Genomic DNA, 16,650 nt, shown 5'->3' on the forward strand with positions numbered 1-16,650 from the left:
CTGTAATTGTTTACCTGTTGAGAGACCTGTCTAGGAAGAGGAGACCCTATGTCCTAATGCACTCTCTCCCTGCTGTAGCTGCTAAACAGAATAAAGTATCTGACTTTGCTGTACCCAAACAAATGAGTGAGAACTCTGTTATTCTCCAACAAATGTTTTTCCAATTTCTATGCATTTATGTTCGTTCTGATATTTCTTTATTCCAGCTTTACTATGGCTTTTTCACTAGCATGACATTTTCTTTCCTGCGTGGCAGCCCAGCAAGGGTGTGCAGCAATTTCAGAGACCTTTGCGGCATCTTGTTCTTCAGCCGATTTGCCTCATCAGCAATTTCCCCTCGTTTACATTTGCTCCAATTACTGTGATTGGCTGCTCTTACGTATTTCGAAAGGAAGCGTGAGAATTTATTGGGGAAGAACCCTTTTGTCAATCCATTCCTTCCATTCCCCTGAGCACAGGACCCCTGCACTCAGCACAGCAAGGCTTCTGCTGAGCTCACCCCTCTATTACATTGAAAACATTAACACACAGAGCCAACCTTTCTTTTGCTGCCACCGCTCCCAACCCCAGGGCTTTGCCCACTGACCAGGGGCAAAGAGCAATGCAAAACAGGGGCAGGTGAAAATGAGGAGAATTCAGGGTGCAATTTGGGAGCCTGCATTTGAAGACTGATATAAGTGCATTTAATGGTTCCTATGGGCTATCAGAGCAGTGTCAATCACACCTGCACACCCGCTGAACACTGAATTGGTGCAAGACTGCAAGTTAAATTATTTTGCTGCTTGATAGATACGGGTAGCATAGTGTTTTAATGCACTTTGCCTCTGGAGGCTTGAATTCAACTCCAGTTTATTTCCAACAGCTACTTTCGTATAAACAGTGGTTTCAATAAGCCACCCACTTGGTGTTTGCCCATGACCAGTGGGGCTGTTAAAGATTGAGCTTTTTGAAACTGGAATTGCAGAGAGAGTGGGGTATTGCCCGATAGGGGGGCAGGGCAAGGGAATGTGGAGAAGAGAATGAGAGGAAGGGGGTGGAGTAGATGGATGGACATGGAAAGGAATGGGGAGTCAGACAGAGAAAGGTGAGAGGAACAATGGTGGAGATATGAAAGTAAGTGAAGGCAAGATGGCCCCTGGGCAGAATTCTGGTGTCTGAGGATACATCTCTGCCTAGCCACCCATTTCTAAGATGGGTGCCCATCACCACGACATCCCTGCTCAGAGGGCAGTGAAACGCCATATCAAATATTCTTGAAAACAGACACTCTTCAGGATTTGCTGCCCGTTTGGGGCCTGATCAGGTAGGGCACAATGCCTTGGCCACCTCATCCAGAGCATGTCTGCTGGAGCTGCCCCATCAGCTCTTACCTTTGCAGCATTTCAAGTTTTTATTGAACCATTAAGGGAGAGGGGAACAATCTTCTTGGTTAAACACATGTACTTTAAAAAAAAAAAAAAAAGCTCTTGTCTTCAGGTTTTCTGTTTCCATTAAACTTGGCTCAGTTCTCTGCTAACCATTTAAATCCATGTTCATCACTTATTTACATTCCTCTTACACCCCTTTGGACTTGCCTGTTTAAAAGTCATGCATGCTCCTAGTAATTGCGGCTCATTTCCAGACTGCAGGAAACAACATATTCCTGTTGTGGTTTCTTAACCTGTAATTCATTATCTCCTGTAGTTCTAATATGTCTGTGAATCTGAAGTCATTTGTTATGATCAGCTCTGTAATTCTCCCTTATAGGGCTCCCTCACATCCTGGCCCAGGAAGCAGCAGATCCATCAGGACTCTTTGTATAGGGCATCTGAGATTCCCTGATCCGTGTAACAGCTATTGGCACAGCATGACACGAGTGAAATGAAGCAATGAGATATGATAGGATGGGATGCTATCGAGCAATTAAGACACTAACCCTACTTTCTGCTTCTTGTCCCCATATGCTCTGGCTGTGGCCCTGTACTAGTGTCAGGTTAATATTAACGTATAACAAAAGCTCCGTTTTCACCAGACTAAGTTGGCAATCACGCTATCATTCCAAGCATCTAGGATGCTCTATCCATAGGGACATACTCCTAAGGGGTCACACCAGGAAAGTGGCACCAGTTCTCACCTGGGTTTAGTTCAAGCCTTTGAAGTACTAGTGTAGACAGGAAGCACAGACAGTGAAACTTCTACTTTTTCAGTTGGTGGTCCCAGCACATTCCTGCCCTGCTCCTGGCAGCTCTGAGAGAACAGAGCAGCGGCAATCATCTGCCCACTCCCTGCCCCCACAAACACAGAATAATTATTAGGAAGCATGCACATCACATGCCCTGGGGATAGGGGTGGCTGTGGCAATGATGCAGCCGCCTCAGGCTCTACCCCTAAGTTCCTGAGACCTGAGATATAGAATACAGCTAAAGGGACATGAGGAAAAGAAGATCCACAATAGGGCTACTCTTCTTGCCTCTGGTAAGAATTAGCTCTTTACTTACCACACCCTGGAGCTCCAGGATCCACTCATTGCTTGCTCTTTCCCCGTGGTCTCATATGTACAAGGGTACAGGACACAGAAAAGGGATGGGAAAACTGGCTGGCCCTCAAGGAGACTCCAATAGAGATAAGGACATAAGAATACACTGGGTTAGACCAAGGGTCCAGCTAGCTCAGTACTCTGTCTTCTGACAGTGGCTGGTGACAGATACTTTAGAGGGAATGAACAGAACAGGGCAATTATCAAGTGATCCATCTAGTCCCAGCTTCTGAGACTCTTCTTCAGAGCGACCTCTTGCCTATCTCTGGGTCCTAGCGGGAAACACGAGACAAGGAGACTGTTAGTTCAGCAACAGAACAAAGCACAAAACCAACATCACAAGCTATACTATTTATTTACATCTGCCACTGAGTGAGGACCTTTTCTCCATCCTTCTTTATTCTTCATCAGGACTTCAGAACACTCAAAGAATCCATCCCAATTTTTGCAACGAGCCCAATCCATGCTGGGACAGGACGTTGACACGTACCACCTAAATACTGAGACAGCGTAGATTGGAAGCATAGTAATAATAAGGTTTATAGATATCTATCTCACTATAGACCTTCAATGTCTTAAATGTAAGGCACTCCCAGAAACCGGGACCACAGCCTGGAGGATACAGAGGAAAGCCTATGTCCAGAATAGCCACAAAGAGTCCTGTGACACCTTATAGACTAACAGATGTATGGGAGCATGAGCTTTCGTGGGTGAATACCCACTTTGTCGGATGCATTCACCCATGAAGCTTATGCTCCAACACATCTATTAGTTTATAAGGTGCCACAGGACTCTTTGTTGCTTTTTACAGATCCAGCCTAACACAGCTACCCCTCTGATACTATGTCCAGAAAAGTCTCCGATCGGTCACTTCCATCCAAACTTGTAAGTCTATACTGCAATCGGAGGTGTAATGCGAGGACACACCTAGGGTTCCTGCCTGGGTTTGCAGAACCTGTGCTGAAGCCTGGGCTGTTGTTTTCATTACTATTTTTTGTCATGTTAACTGGTGTGCAGCTAGGGGAAGTTATGCCCATGTTAGCTTTAATCTCACTTTTGACTACACTTAACTGCTCCCCGAGTTCTACACTCCTCCTCCATAAATGACACATATTAACTTGCCATCAAGTATATTTGTTATAAAATAAGTAAGGCAATTACAGAACAATACGTTTAGCAAAAGATTGAGGTGGACCATCAAAACTAAAGAATTGAAAGCCAAAGCTGAAACCTCAGACCAGATCCCTAGCTCGTGTAAATAATCACCACTCCGTTGAGGTCAGCAGAGTTTGCCAGCTACCCCCTTCTGAGGATCTGGCCTTTCACCATTTACTTACAAGATTATCAGACTATCACCCACGGCACTGAATGGTAGGTTACCTTGCACACCACAGCCATTACAAAGCCCAGGAACAATGGGTTGATTTAAGGACGGAATGTCAGTCTTTCTAGTTATTTAGCTTTTTTTCTTTTGTGCCTTTTATTGTCACACCCTTGTTATTTCATTAAATGTAATGTACTATTTGTAGGTAAGGATCGTCTCCCTTTCAGCAGCAGCTTGGTTTTTGGTTTCAGTTCTTTTCTTTTTTTTAAATCCACCAAGACAATCCAGACTGATTTACTGCTCTTCCCTGAAGCAGTTATTTGCAATTCCACAGCCTCTAAACTTTTGCTGAAAAAAGGCAGCTACTGTTCTCCCTACTTTGAATTTTGTCTTTATAGAACATCCCACTAGTTTATAGTCTTTATAGAACATCCCACTGAAGATGTCAGCTCAGCCTCCCCCACAGATCAACATAATGCAGTGTACTGTTATGAGCTGGGCTAAACCTTCTTACAAGCTGAGTTAAAACTGGACTGAAAAAAATATGCATCACCGTGCCCTTACTTTAAGATAGCTGAAAGAGACAGTTAAAGGGACACATCTCAAATGGGGCCCAGGAACTAACAACATGTAGGCAAAGGGCTCCACTGGGTATTGTTCTTACTTTGTGTGTATGTGTGCAGGGGGGTGACAAGGTAAAACACACTGAAGCTGAGAACAGACAGAACAGAGAGAGGCAGAGGCAAAAAGCAAGAAAGCCAAGCAGCACCTGTAGGCACCTTGTGACTCTGGAAAAAGTCAGAGCGTGCATTTTTGGGTCTGGTGTTAGCTTATAGCCTCATGCCTCATTAGCCAAGAAACTGTTCTTTTGTTTTTGGTTCCTCCTGTGTTCAGAGAAGCAAGACTTCGTACATTTTTTGTAAACAAACACAGCTGCATCAAAGAAAATACCAGACTACTTCATCAATTGCTATCGCAAATGGAACAACCCCAGCATACTTAACTTTGTCTAGCTGCTCAGGTCAAAAAGAGGCAACAGTATTATGGGTATGGTGTTTTTACAAACCCTCAACAAACTCAGTTTCAATTCCCCCAATCTAAATCTCTTAGTAGATTTAAACATGATTTCTGCTTATATCCAGCACCATATGACTCAATACAGCTCAAAAGAAGCCACTTACCCCATTCAACTCCAAGTCTTCTACAGTTTCATGCCACTCTGATTAGCGGTAGAGATGTGGAATGTTCCTCTCTCTTATCTCCAGTGAGTCAGACCACTGAATGAACCTGTCACAACCTGGCTCAGTGCCCCTCTCCGGATGGGTACCAGTCTCAGGAGTGGACCCAATCGCTGTACCCCACATGCTCCTAAGGCAAGCAGGTCTGGGCAGAGTCAGGTCATGGTTCTTAGCTGAGTCTCTCAGGCACATTTCCAGGTGCAGACCTCATGTCTGCACTCCCTCCATGAGACGTGGGGATCCACAGCACAGCTGCCTTAAACAATGGTACTAGTGCATCCGCTCTCTTGAGCCCCCAGTTGCTTATACATGTTCCCTCAGAGCCCTACCTTGTGGGCATGCTGAGTCTCTCGATTAACCCTTTCAGGACAAAGTAACAGGCAAGCATGAACACAGAGTGAGCAAAGGATTTTCTGAACCATAGGAACTTTACTCTTAAGGAAGCACTAGAGTTACAGATCTTTGCAAAATAACAAACAGCCCCGACATGTTCCTCTTTTTAGTTTGATTTTGTGCCTTCAGCAAATTTGAGTTCTGGCCTAGATTTCAGGCTAGACAGAGTCCCACCTACCTTCTCTCTATTTCCAGCCCAGACTTCTGGCATGTGGACAGCCCTCCTAGTCAGAGAAACCGCTCCTCCAGAGATATAGTCTCTTCCCCTTTTTGCCCATGTGCTCTAACTGGAAAATTCCAGATCCTTCCCGCATGAGGCATCTTTATAGACTATCCACTGCCCCAAGTTGCTGGGTCAGTAGTTGAGAGACGGTCAGAACTGGCGACCCTATATTGTCTGAGAAGCCATCAAAGAGCAATCATTCAACTAGGTACCAAACTTCTAATCCAAATTGGGCATTCTAATCCAATATGAAGGTTATGTTATGAAATGAAAGTCCAAATGAAGGTTAATAGCTAAGGTGGAAGTTGCAATACAAAACAGAGCTCAGTTAGGTCTTCTCACAGAAGCATCCTGGCAGAACACACATGGAAGCTGCAGGTGATGACAGGCACCATTAACTTGTTCCAAATATAAATTGAAACAACAAAGATCAGTTTTGTTTTTCCCACCTCTGAAAGCCAGGGGCCTGATTCTTCTCTCACATACTCCGGTGTTGTTCCGTTGGTCTCAGTGGGGTTACTCAGGACTGACTTCTGCCAGCCCAAAACATTTTTAATTTGACTTTTCCCCATAAAAGAACAGATGTTTTTGCATTACTTTCACCTTTCCCAACAAAAAATACTCCCCACAACCACAAAGCTCTTCTGTCAAAAACCTAGGGGAATGGAAAATATCCTTGGGAAACTCAGAGTTGATACTTGTGGAGTTTCCAAGGAACCACCAATCAGAGCATGGGTTGGGTTTTGCCCTACTATGCAACCAGGGGACTTGGTCCTCCAAAGTGCAGATTTTCTGTCTCCCTCTTCTAGTGTATGTTGTGGGTCTGAGATATTTGTGCACAGAGCTGGCTTGTACTATTCCTTGGGCTTCCATGTATTCCTTGACACCATTTGCCTACAACCTGTACCATGTCTGGTGACTACACCCATGAGGATAGGTTGCCAATACAGAATAGGAACCTGTGGGAATGAATGTTGACCAGGCCAGCATTCTTTGCTGTGATTATTTCCCTGCTGGTTTGCTGAGGTACGATGCTCTGCAGAATTGCTCTTGGAGACATGCTGCTGCAGGGTGCTTAAACACTGGAATAAATTGCCTAGGGAGGTTGTGGAATCTCCATCTTTGGAGATATTTAAGAGTAGGTTAGATAAATGTCTATCAGGGATGGTCTAGACAGTATTTGGTCCTGCCATGAGGGCAGGGGACTGGACTCTATGACCTCTCGAGGTCCCTTCCAGTCCTAGAATCTATGAATCTATTCAGCCACATAACACGGGACATGCAGATTAACAACACAAACAGAACTAACCTGGAGGGGCTGAAAGTGATGAGGCTGATGCCACTTTTCTCTAATTAGAGAGGGTAATCTGCAGAGTCCACACATAAGGACACTATTCTTCTACTACACATTTTTAGTACTGAGCTCCAAGTTGTTTCTTCTGCTGCTTTTAATTAAATCCCTGATTTATCCCCTTTGTAGACACAAAGGATTCACCTGGCTTTTACTTTAATTAGAAAAAGAATGTCACAAATCCAACATACTTTTTTCCCTAGTGGACAAATTAAATCCACTGTTAAATTTGCTAAAGCGAACGAGGTGTGAGCTGGGATGCTCCTGGAATGAGTGCAGAAAGATGCCCACGAACTTATGTCTGTAGGAATGTGCCTACACTTCAGAACAGACTTTCTGAAAACACAGAATATCACACGTCCATACAAATGGCAACTAAGAGTTGCAAATCAGTATTTAATTAGATGAACTCTTAGCCCGTGTCATGTGAGTCAATAGTAGGTTTTTTACCAAAGGGGAAAGTAGGTTAAAGTGACGTGAGCATGAGATTAATCATGAGTGACTAAGGGCTTGTCTACATCAGAAAGTTGCAGCGCTGGTGAGGGAGTTACAGCGCTGCAACTTTGAAGGTGTACACATCTGCAGGGCATCACCAGCGCTGCAACTCCCTGTTTGCAGCGCTGGCCGTACTCCCGTTTTGTCTCGGGTGTAGAGGATCCAGCGCTGGTGATCCAGCGCTGGTAATCCAATGTAGACACTTACCAGCGCTTTTCTTGACCTCCGTGGAAGGAGGAAGCCTCTGGTAATCAAGCTGGTCTCCTTCCCCGGCTTGCTCTCGCGTTCCCGGAACCCCGAGCAAGCAGGTCTCCTTCCCTGCGGTTTGCAGGGTGGTTCGGGGAACGCGAGAGCAAACCGCGGCGAAGCTGGTCTCCTTTCCCGGTTTGCTCTCTCGTTCCCGGAACCCCGAGCAAGCAGGTCTCCTTCCCTGCGGTTTGCAGGGTGGTTCGGGGAACGTGAGAGCAAACCGCGGCGAAGCTGGTCTCCTTCCCCGGTTTGCTCTCTCGTTCCCGGAACCCCGAGCAAGCAGGTCTCCTTCCCTGCGGTTTGCAGGGTGGTTCGGGGAACGTGAGAGCAAACCGCGGCGAAGCTGGTCTCCTTTCCTGGTTTGCTCTCTCGTTCCCGGAAACCCGAGCAAGCAGGTCTCCTTCCCTGCGGTTTGCAGGGTGGTTCGGGGAACGCGAGAGCAAACCGCGGCGAAGCTGGTCTCCTTTCCCGGTTTGCTCTCGCGTTCCCCGAACCCCCCTTGAAGCCGCCCAACAGAGCTGCAGTGTGGCCACATCTAACACCACTTGCAGCGCTGGTTGCTGTAAGTGTGGCCACTCTGCAGCGCTGGCCCTATACAGCTGTACTAATACAGCTGTAACAACCAGCGCTGCAAAATTTTAGATGTAGACATGGCCTAAAGCCATCAGAGAGATTCTGTTGGTGAAAGAGACAAGCTTTTGGGCTCGAGAGCTCTTCTTCCAGTCTCTGTAGCTCAAAAGCTTGTCTCTCTCCCTCCACAGAAGATGGCGCAACATAAGATATTACCTCACCTATCTTGTCTCTCTAATATCCTGGAACCAAGATGGCTACAACACTGAAAACAAAATCATCATGCAATGTTGCATTACCCTTATCCAAGCAAGGTCTGACAGTCAGTTGGTACTTACCATCAATTGTCTTGCACCCAGCTGTACCACCTCAGATTTTCCATTCGTCTCTTCCAGTAACAGAAATGAACTCACCACAGCATGCGTTCTAGTTTGAAGTCACTATGGCCCTCATTTTAGGCCCTGGCCGCACAAGATATCACAGAGCAACTATTTCAGGAATGGGTGGGGTGACTTAGTGTAAAAGCATTACCAGTTTTCTGCCTTCCACCAGGTTGATCTGGGTGGAATTATAGAAAAGGGGAAACTGGTGCAAAGGAGGGTGTCACGGGGGAAGGTTACGTTCTCTTCTCCTCCACATGGGTAGGCCTCAAGTGGTTATTACCCAGAAGTTTGAGTTGGTTGTGCTGGCTGCAAGCTGTGTTTTTGGAAATAAGGGGCAAGCCCTGAGGAAAAGGATTTAAGGACTCCCCCGCCTCCCCTTCTTTCCCTGGCTTGTGAGTCTGCACACTAGTTTTAAGCAGTTACTTTGAACTGCAGTGAAATCCTCTCCAACTGGATAGTGAACTAAGGAGGAATATAGAGAAATTACGGGACTTCCAAAAGGAACCCATCCCCTTTCTGCACAAAGATGTTATCCTCAGCCTGGGTTAGAACTCAGAACTTCCTGATCCAGTGCTGTGTTCATCACTCTCCGCCATGCTGCCTCTTACTAGAATGTGAGAATAGGCATGTGCTTCCTGTTCAGACATGTGGTTTTCAATTACCGTTGGCCATTATCTATCACACTCCTTTCTCTCCCCTGTTTTTAACGAAGTCACTTTGATATGATGATGTATTAAACATTAGTGGATTGGGCGGACTTTCTGGCATTTTACTCTCAAACAAAATAAAACAAACTAAATAATATTCCTACAATTTATTTTAGCACTCACAACATACAATAGGGGAAAACTTATTTAGCTGCATTCTCTTTTGACAGAGATTGGAGCAAGTCCTCCATATAAGTCTGTGTGACACCAAAGAAGAACTTAAAATTCCTCCTGTTCTAATCTTCCGTGATCATTGATCACACAGCATCTGTGGACAGCCAGTGACTGCTTTCTGAAGAGTTTATTTTATGATCCTTACATTTTACAGCAAAATGTAATCACTCAACTCAGTCAAGCTTCCTCAGGCCTGCAGACTGCCCAGCTAAGTGAAACAGACAAGAGCACAAGGCAAACAAAAAGCCACATATGGATTGAAGAACAGAAAAAGAGAAACCTTCGATAAGTTTTTCTTTAAAAAAAGCAACATACTAGCGTAAATAGGTTTAAAAGATACACAGCCATTTATATTTAGCAGTTAACACTCAGTATTACAAGTGAAAGACAGCACAGGAAGTGAAATATGCATCACATAGGTTAACCACAAACTTCAATCTACATTTTCAGTACCTGCTGTGCACCTGTTTCTGGGAAACTGTGGTAGGATATAAATATAGGAGAGACTACAAGAAACAGACCCAGGAAACAAATGTTTTGGTATCACTGTCTCAGATTTTAATAAAGGCAAAATGATATCTTTGTACTTTGGTGCTGATGTGGAGAGCTGATAATTGCCTGCTCATTTAATTGTTATTCTCATTTATCTTTCTTTGAACCAGTATGTAAATAAAGGAAAGATTTGAATTACTGTTACTATGTAATGTAGACAGTTTCTTACTGGTATCATAGCCATACCACACAATGTAAAAAAAAAAAAGTCATTTTCCTTGTTTATCACTGAGCAGTAAAAAAAAAAAAAAATGCTCACCTCATTACCATTATACCTAGCAAGTCCTAGCACACCGTTGACATATGTCATACAAAGAAATGGAGGAAGCTGATTCTGAGAATTGGTGGACTCTGCTTGACCTAGCTGACTGCAATCTTGGTATATCTATCATCATGCAAAACTAGATACTGTAGTGATTTGTTTTTAATAAAGTCCTCATTTGCAGAACTGTAGAAGATAGAAAAGCATGGTTTCCTGACACAGTAGGGTATGTGGACTAACCAGGCTGAAGGAAATATGGAGTAATGTGCATCTACAAATCTTAATGAAGTACATATTATTAGAGTCAATTCTTTCCCAGTCTCAATCTTTTTAATCACTGGACACTTCTCACATCATCCAGCTTGCAACTCAGTCATGACTCAAGAAGAGGAAAGAAGGACCGAAGGCCTGCATAACACTGGATTTAGGATGAAGATAACTCACCAAATGTGTGTCTACACTTCAGTGTAAGCTCAGGCTTAGTGAGACTCGAGTCAGCTGACTCATGTTAGGGAACCCTGACTTTGCGCATCTATATTGTATTTTAACCCTAAGTTAGGAATTTTCTGACCTGTGCTCAAACCTAGGGCTCAGTGCGCAGACCTGAGTCAAAGTAACCATGCCACAAAGTCCCTAGCCCACCCCCCCGCAACCCTCTAAAATGTGGCCACTTTAGCTCTACGACCACAGTACACTGTGTGAAAACTTTTACTGCCTCTCCTGCACGTTACCAGGAGGCAGCTCGCTTTGCAAAAGGCTTGATCAGTTTGCTCTCTATTTCAAACCCAGGAGGCTTTCTGACAGCATGCTTGCAGATCAGTGATCAGAACAGAATGGGTTAATGCTGACCTGAGCTGCTGCTGTTTGCCAAGGCGGCAGGGGGCTTTCGTTTTCAATAGAGTGCATAGCAGATTGTTGGGATAGAGAGGAATAAGAAAGTTGTTCCATGGAATTGTGGGATACTTCCGAATGATTCCCGGGACCTGAGTCAAGTGGGGTTGCGGCTAGACCACAAAACAGTAGGGCTTGGACCCTGGGTCCCAGCTTGACTCGAGGTCGGACCTCCAGCCTTGCATGTCCTGGGATCTGGGTCCGAGCCTTGGGTTAGCACAACTGCAGTGTAGACGCAAGGGGTTTAACATCAAGCACAGGCTTACACTGCAGCGTAGACATACCTTAAGGGTCTTGTGCAATGCTCCCTGTGGTCAGTGGAGACAGTCTCATTGAGTACAGTGCGAGCGGGATCAGGCACTAACATTCAGTCCAGACAAGATCAGGAATCCTGTGAGGAAAGGAACTGCGGGTACATCTACACCGGGGTGGGGGTGGGGAATAAACCCGTGGCAAAGAGCGTCAGAGCTTGGCTCAGTTGACTTGGGCATGTGCTACAGGGGCTACTAGAGCAGTTTAAACATTGCCACTTGGGCTGCAGCCCAGGCTCTGCGACTCTCCCCGCTTGCTGGGTTCAGAGCCCAGACTCCAACCTGAGCAGGAACACCTACATGGCTATTTTTAGCCTCATAGCATGAGCCAGTTGACCCAGGCTCTGAGACTTGCTGCTGCAGTGGCTTTGTTGTTGTTGCTGTTCTTGCATTGTAGACGTACCCTGGCAGACTTATGACAGGTTATCCTGGCAGCATTGACTAATGGAATGAGGCCCCAGTCTGTGATTTCAGGGTCTTGTTAAATTCCAGTCTGTTTCTGGAGGGAAAGGATTTTTATGCAGAGGTCAAATAATACCAGAGCTCTGGAATCTGCACTGGCCTTCTGTTGATTTTCAGGTGGAATTTAAGTTTTTGGCTTCAGTCTATAAAGCCCTTCACTGTTTGGGGCTTGGTTATATGAAACACCACCTCTCTCGGCAGAGAGTCATGATCGGCAGAGATGCTCCAGGCAAAAACCTGCCCAATCCCATTTTAAATGGGAATAGTTGCTGGTAGGGCATTCTCTGCGAGGGATCCTTGACTCTGGCCACATTTCCCCCTTGGGCCTGCCAGTATCTTCATATGCTGACCTCCCAGACATGCTAGAAAATGCTTTCGAAGCATCTGAGGAGGTGCTGAGTTGAGGAATGTAGGATCATTAGATGTGGATTTTGTCATACTTGTTCCAGCTCTAAAAAAAAAATAAAAAATTCTATGAAGGGGTTGGGTTTTTTCTTCTTTTTTTTTTTAGATTGGAAAAATTTCACCTTTTCTCTCTTTTGGTTTGTCACCCATCTTTTTCTCCTCCTTCCCTTTTTCGGTGGCAAAAAGAGCGAGCAATGACATATTGCAAAACAAAAATATTTTCATTAAAAAGATTAAATAAATAAAAAATAATTTCTTTTCAAAACCTGCACAACATAAAATAACTGAGAACATTTGCAAAAAAAGATTTTCCATTTTCTGACCAGCTCTAATCATAGTAATGCTGTGGCAGGCACAACTACATGAAGTTGTATGGGCAGCTCATTACATGTATGGATTTTATTTTTTACTACTGGAGATCTTGATTACTATTAGAGCTATGGATAGGGATTCATTAATTCAAAGTAAAAAACAACTGAATCCTTTGTCAGTAGAGTGGCTTCTTTTATAAGGGAAATACTCACTGGTGCTGAACCTTAATTTTTGACATTGCTAACAAACTCTGGCTATCAAATTTATTTGAGCATAAGCTTTCGTGGGCTAAAATCCCACTTCATCAGATGCATGCAGTGTAAAATACAATAGAAAGATATATACATACACACAGAGAACAGTGTGTGTGTGTGTGTGTGTGTGTGTGTGTGTGTGTGTGTGTGTGTCTTCCTACAGAGAACATTCTGTGTGTGTGTGTGTGTGTGTGTGTGTGTGTGTGTGTGTGTGTGTGTGTGTATATATATCTTCCTACTGTATTTTCCACTGCATGCATCTGATGAAGTGAGTTTTAGCCCATGAAAGCTTATGCTCAAATAAATTTGTTAGTCTCTAATGTGCCACAAGGACTCCTTTTCTTTTTGCGGATACAGACTAACACGGCTGCTACTCTGAAATGCCAGCTATGTGGACCAGCCTTCTCCTTTTACAAACGTCAGTTAGAAAATGTAGAAGTCTGAAGAGGAAACAAAAAGTTAAATGAAACCATTTAAAATTACAGTAATGTGACACTTTATTTCATGTTTCTCCTTGCGTATCAGCACTACACGATTGCTATCACTAGAAATAGACATTACTCTCATACTGTACCTATGTTATATGTTGATCTAAAGCTTGCAGTATCTTGGAGATCTGGCTCAGGCGTTAACTGCATGGATTTTATTTAAATAGATAAGCACTTAAGTGTGAAAATAAGACAAATACAGGTAAACAGGAAAATTAAATTACAAATTGAATTCATACAAATCTCTTATTCTATTAACTAAATCCGGTTATTAGCGCAAAACCTTTAAAATGTTTTAAAATATTTATGTAACAATATTTACAAATTATATAAATAAATCCCAGATTACTTTAAAGGTAACCAATACAACAACAAAAAAGTCACCTTTTTGTATGGCGTGTACTAAAAATGTTCTGGTTTATTGGTCATGTCCCAGTTTGCAGTATAAAATGTTTGTTCACTTACATTAAAACGGGTTCATAATATGAAATAAGGAAGGTGTTTTCAAAAGAGAAAAAAATTATACATAAGTGATTAAGATTAATCCGGCTTCTCAATGTTCTTTTCTGCATGGTTTGCAGTAGTTATCAGAAGTCTCTTCTACAGTATTCGTCTTGTGAGCATGTCATCTCAAATAGCAGAGACAAACACATTTAGCAAAGGAAAAAAAAATCAGTAAATTGCTTGCATTTCACAAAGACCATTTTATCAGAAGGGAAAGGACAGAGAACGGAATGTCAGTGGCCAGCCACAAGCCTTTACAACATTTACCTTAAAGGCAGCATTTATATACCTAATCACAGACTATACACATCCTGCACTGAACAGCCATCGAAAGGACTGAAAAAATATACATTTAGGAAAACAAGAGACTGATGGTTTTCTGATATCTTTGATCAAATTAATGCTTTTTTCCTTGTCTTTTTACGTAAAACCAGCATAAACACTTTCAACAACTACAACTACTTTTTCCTTTAACATATGACAGATAGCTAGCACTGTACGTGATAAATGTACAATGAAAGCAGAGAAAACACTGAACTTCCTATGCAGACTCATGAAAATATAAAGCCATACAGATTCCAAAGTGCCATGAATACTGAATTCAAGTGATGGTTTATAGCATGTACTAAAGAAACTAAATGGAGCTTGCTCTACATGTGATCGATTTCTTCAGCTAGATCCTCAGTCTCTCCTTTAGCTGCTTTGGTGAGAATTTCCATCCATTTTGTTTGCTGTTCTTCATCCTCTGCACTGAAATATATAGTTTGCTGGGACTGGCAAAGCTTAAAAACGTGTTTCACTTCAAACTTCTCACCAGAACTTGGTAAACTGACTGCGTATCCAGGCAGAGGTATTGCACGTGGAGCCTGCCCATCCTAAGATATAGGGGGAAAGGCAAAAGTGAAACCCCACCAGAACATAACATTTGAAATAGAGGGAAAAAAAAGACAATGTACAGAATATAAAGGCTTCCTCTCATCAACATTTAAGAATTATCTGAGGGAACTCACTTTCCAACGTTTTTCCAATTAAGATCTACCTGGAGCAACAGGTAAGGGGACATTTCAGCTCAAAACAGTAAGGGAATACCATCAGTCACAACCTACAGCTAGGGTGCCATACGACAATTCAATATACAGGTGTATAAGTGTGTTAAGAGTACATCTGCCCATCAAAGGGGGGAGGGGTTGATTCTCAGCTTGAGGAGACATGCTTGCACCAGCTCTCATTGAGATCTCATCATGATCTCATTGAGCTGGTATACTAAAAACAGAACGCAGTTATGGAGGTGGAGGGGCCAGCCACCCCAAGTACACAGCTAGGGTCTTAGATGGATAAGTAGCCCCTCCCAGTGTTGCGGCTGCATTCTATTTGCAGTGTGCTTGCTTCCGGAGAGCTAGCATGGGCATATCTCCTCCAGTGGGAATGACATCTTCACTCGAAGCGCAGGCATACCCTTATTGTATCTAATTAGGTGACAAACCTTTTTTAGATTGTGTTTTATAACAAACAATTATATGTATTATACACACACACACGCACGTGCACACCGTATGTCACCCCAGGCCACGTTCTACGCCGACTTGAATTGAGCTCAGCGCAGGGTACAAGCTGACACAGAATTTGATTTGTACAGCAAAAATGGTTTTAAATCTAGATTTCTATTTCTTAAATGATTCCATCATTTTTATTTTCATTAAACAGACTCTCCCTGTTCAGGCAGGAACCCTGTCCCAGCAGTGGCATGGCTAGGGATTCCTGTAGCATTTCAACTATGACTACACCCTTTTGGAAACTTGGTATTTTCTGCCTTTAGTCCTTCTTCAAACATTATATTAGCTCAATCCATGTTTCCAAGCAAGGATGACCAAATGCGATTCTCCTAGATCCCAACAAGCTATCTCTGTGGTTAGCTGGTGGTCACGTAAGCAGAGCAGGCTTTTGCAAGCAACAAAGACTAACTGTAGCTCTCCTCTAGCTTGTGGGGGGATCCTAGAAGTACACAGAAAAATCCCACCTTTCATTCACCAGTCACTAGGGTTGAAAGCTTTATTCACACTCCCCTCACAGCCATCCACAGCTGGGCTTTGGAGTCCAGAAAAATCAGACCCAGAGATCTTTGGATTTCTGAGAAGGCCCTCGAGATGAGTTTGGAGATTTAAGGAATAGCACTGAGGTCACTGGGGCTGCCATAAGCTCACTACCAGGCATGTGCTTGAGGATGAACCAACTCCTTTGCTGAGCCACAAGGGGAGGCACCTCAGTAGCATGAGAGGCACCATGATCTAGTGGATTTAGCTAGAGACAGTACAAGAGTCAAGGCTCAACTGACCCTGACCTCATTTGTGGCCTTTGTCCAGTGACATAGGCCAGCAGTTTCAAAAGTGGGATCCTAAAGCCAGATGACTAAATCCGCAGATGCTTAGCAGCCCCAGGAGCTCAATCTCCAGGAGTTCAGCAGGAGCAGCACCTCTGAAAATCAGGACATTTTACTTAGCAGCCTAAATGTTACACACCAAAATTGGGGCATGAGCTTTCTCTGTGCCAAAGCTTCCACATCTGTGAAATGGGGAGAATGCTAGAGCTC

General features: G+C 43.7%; 1 protein-coding gene across 2 annotated transcripts in view; it reads right to left on the reverse strand.

The window, feature by feature from the left end:
• Positions 1 to 13,546: 13,546 nt before the first annotated feature.
• The window catches only part of FGD3 (FYVE, RhoGEF and PH domain containing 3), a 183,338-nt gene continuing 180,234 nt past the window's right edge, over positions 13,547 to 16,650 (reverse strand). For both annotated transcript variants that reach the window (XM_030569614.1, XM_030569613.1), the window contains exon 19: positions 13,547 to 14,938. In XM_030569614.1, the coding sequence (XP_030425474.1) occupies positions 14,714 to 14,938 (225 nt within the window). In that variant the 3' untranslated portion in view covers positions 13,547 to 14,713. The remainder of the gene's footprint in view (positions 14,939 to 16,650) is intronic.

This window comes from Gopherus evgoodei, chromosome 7 (genome assembly GCF_007399415.2).
Source record: "Gopherus evgoodei ecotype Sinaloan lineage chromosome 7, rGopEvg1_v1.p, whole genome shotgun sequence".
Lineage (NCBI taxonomy): Eukaryota > Metazoa > Chordata > Testudines > Testudinidae > Gopherus > Gopherus evgoodei.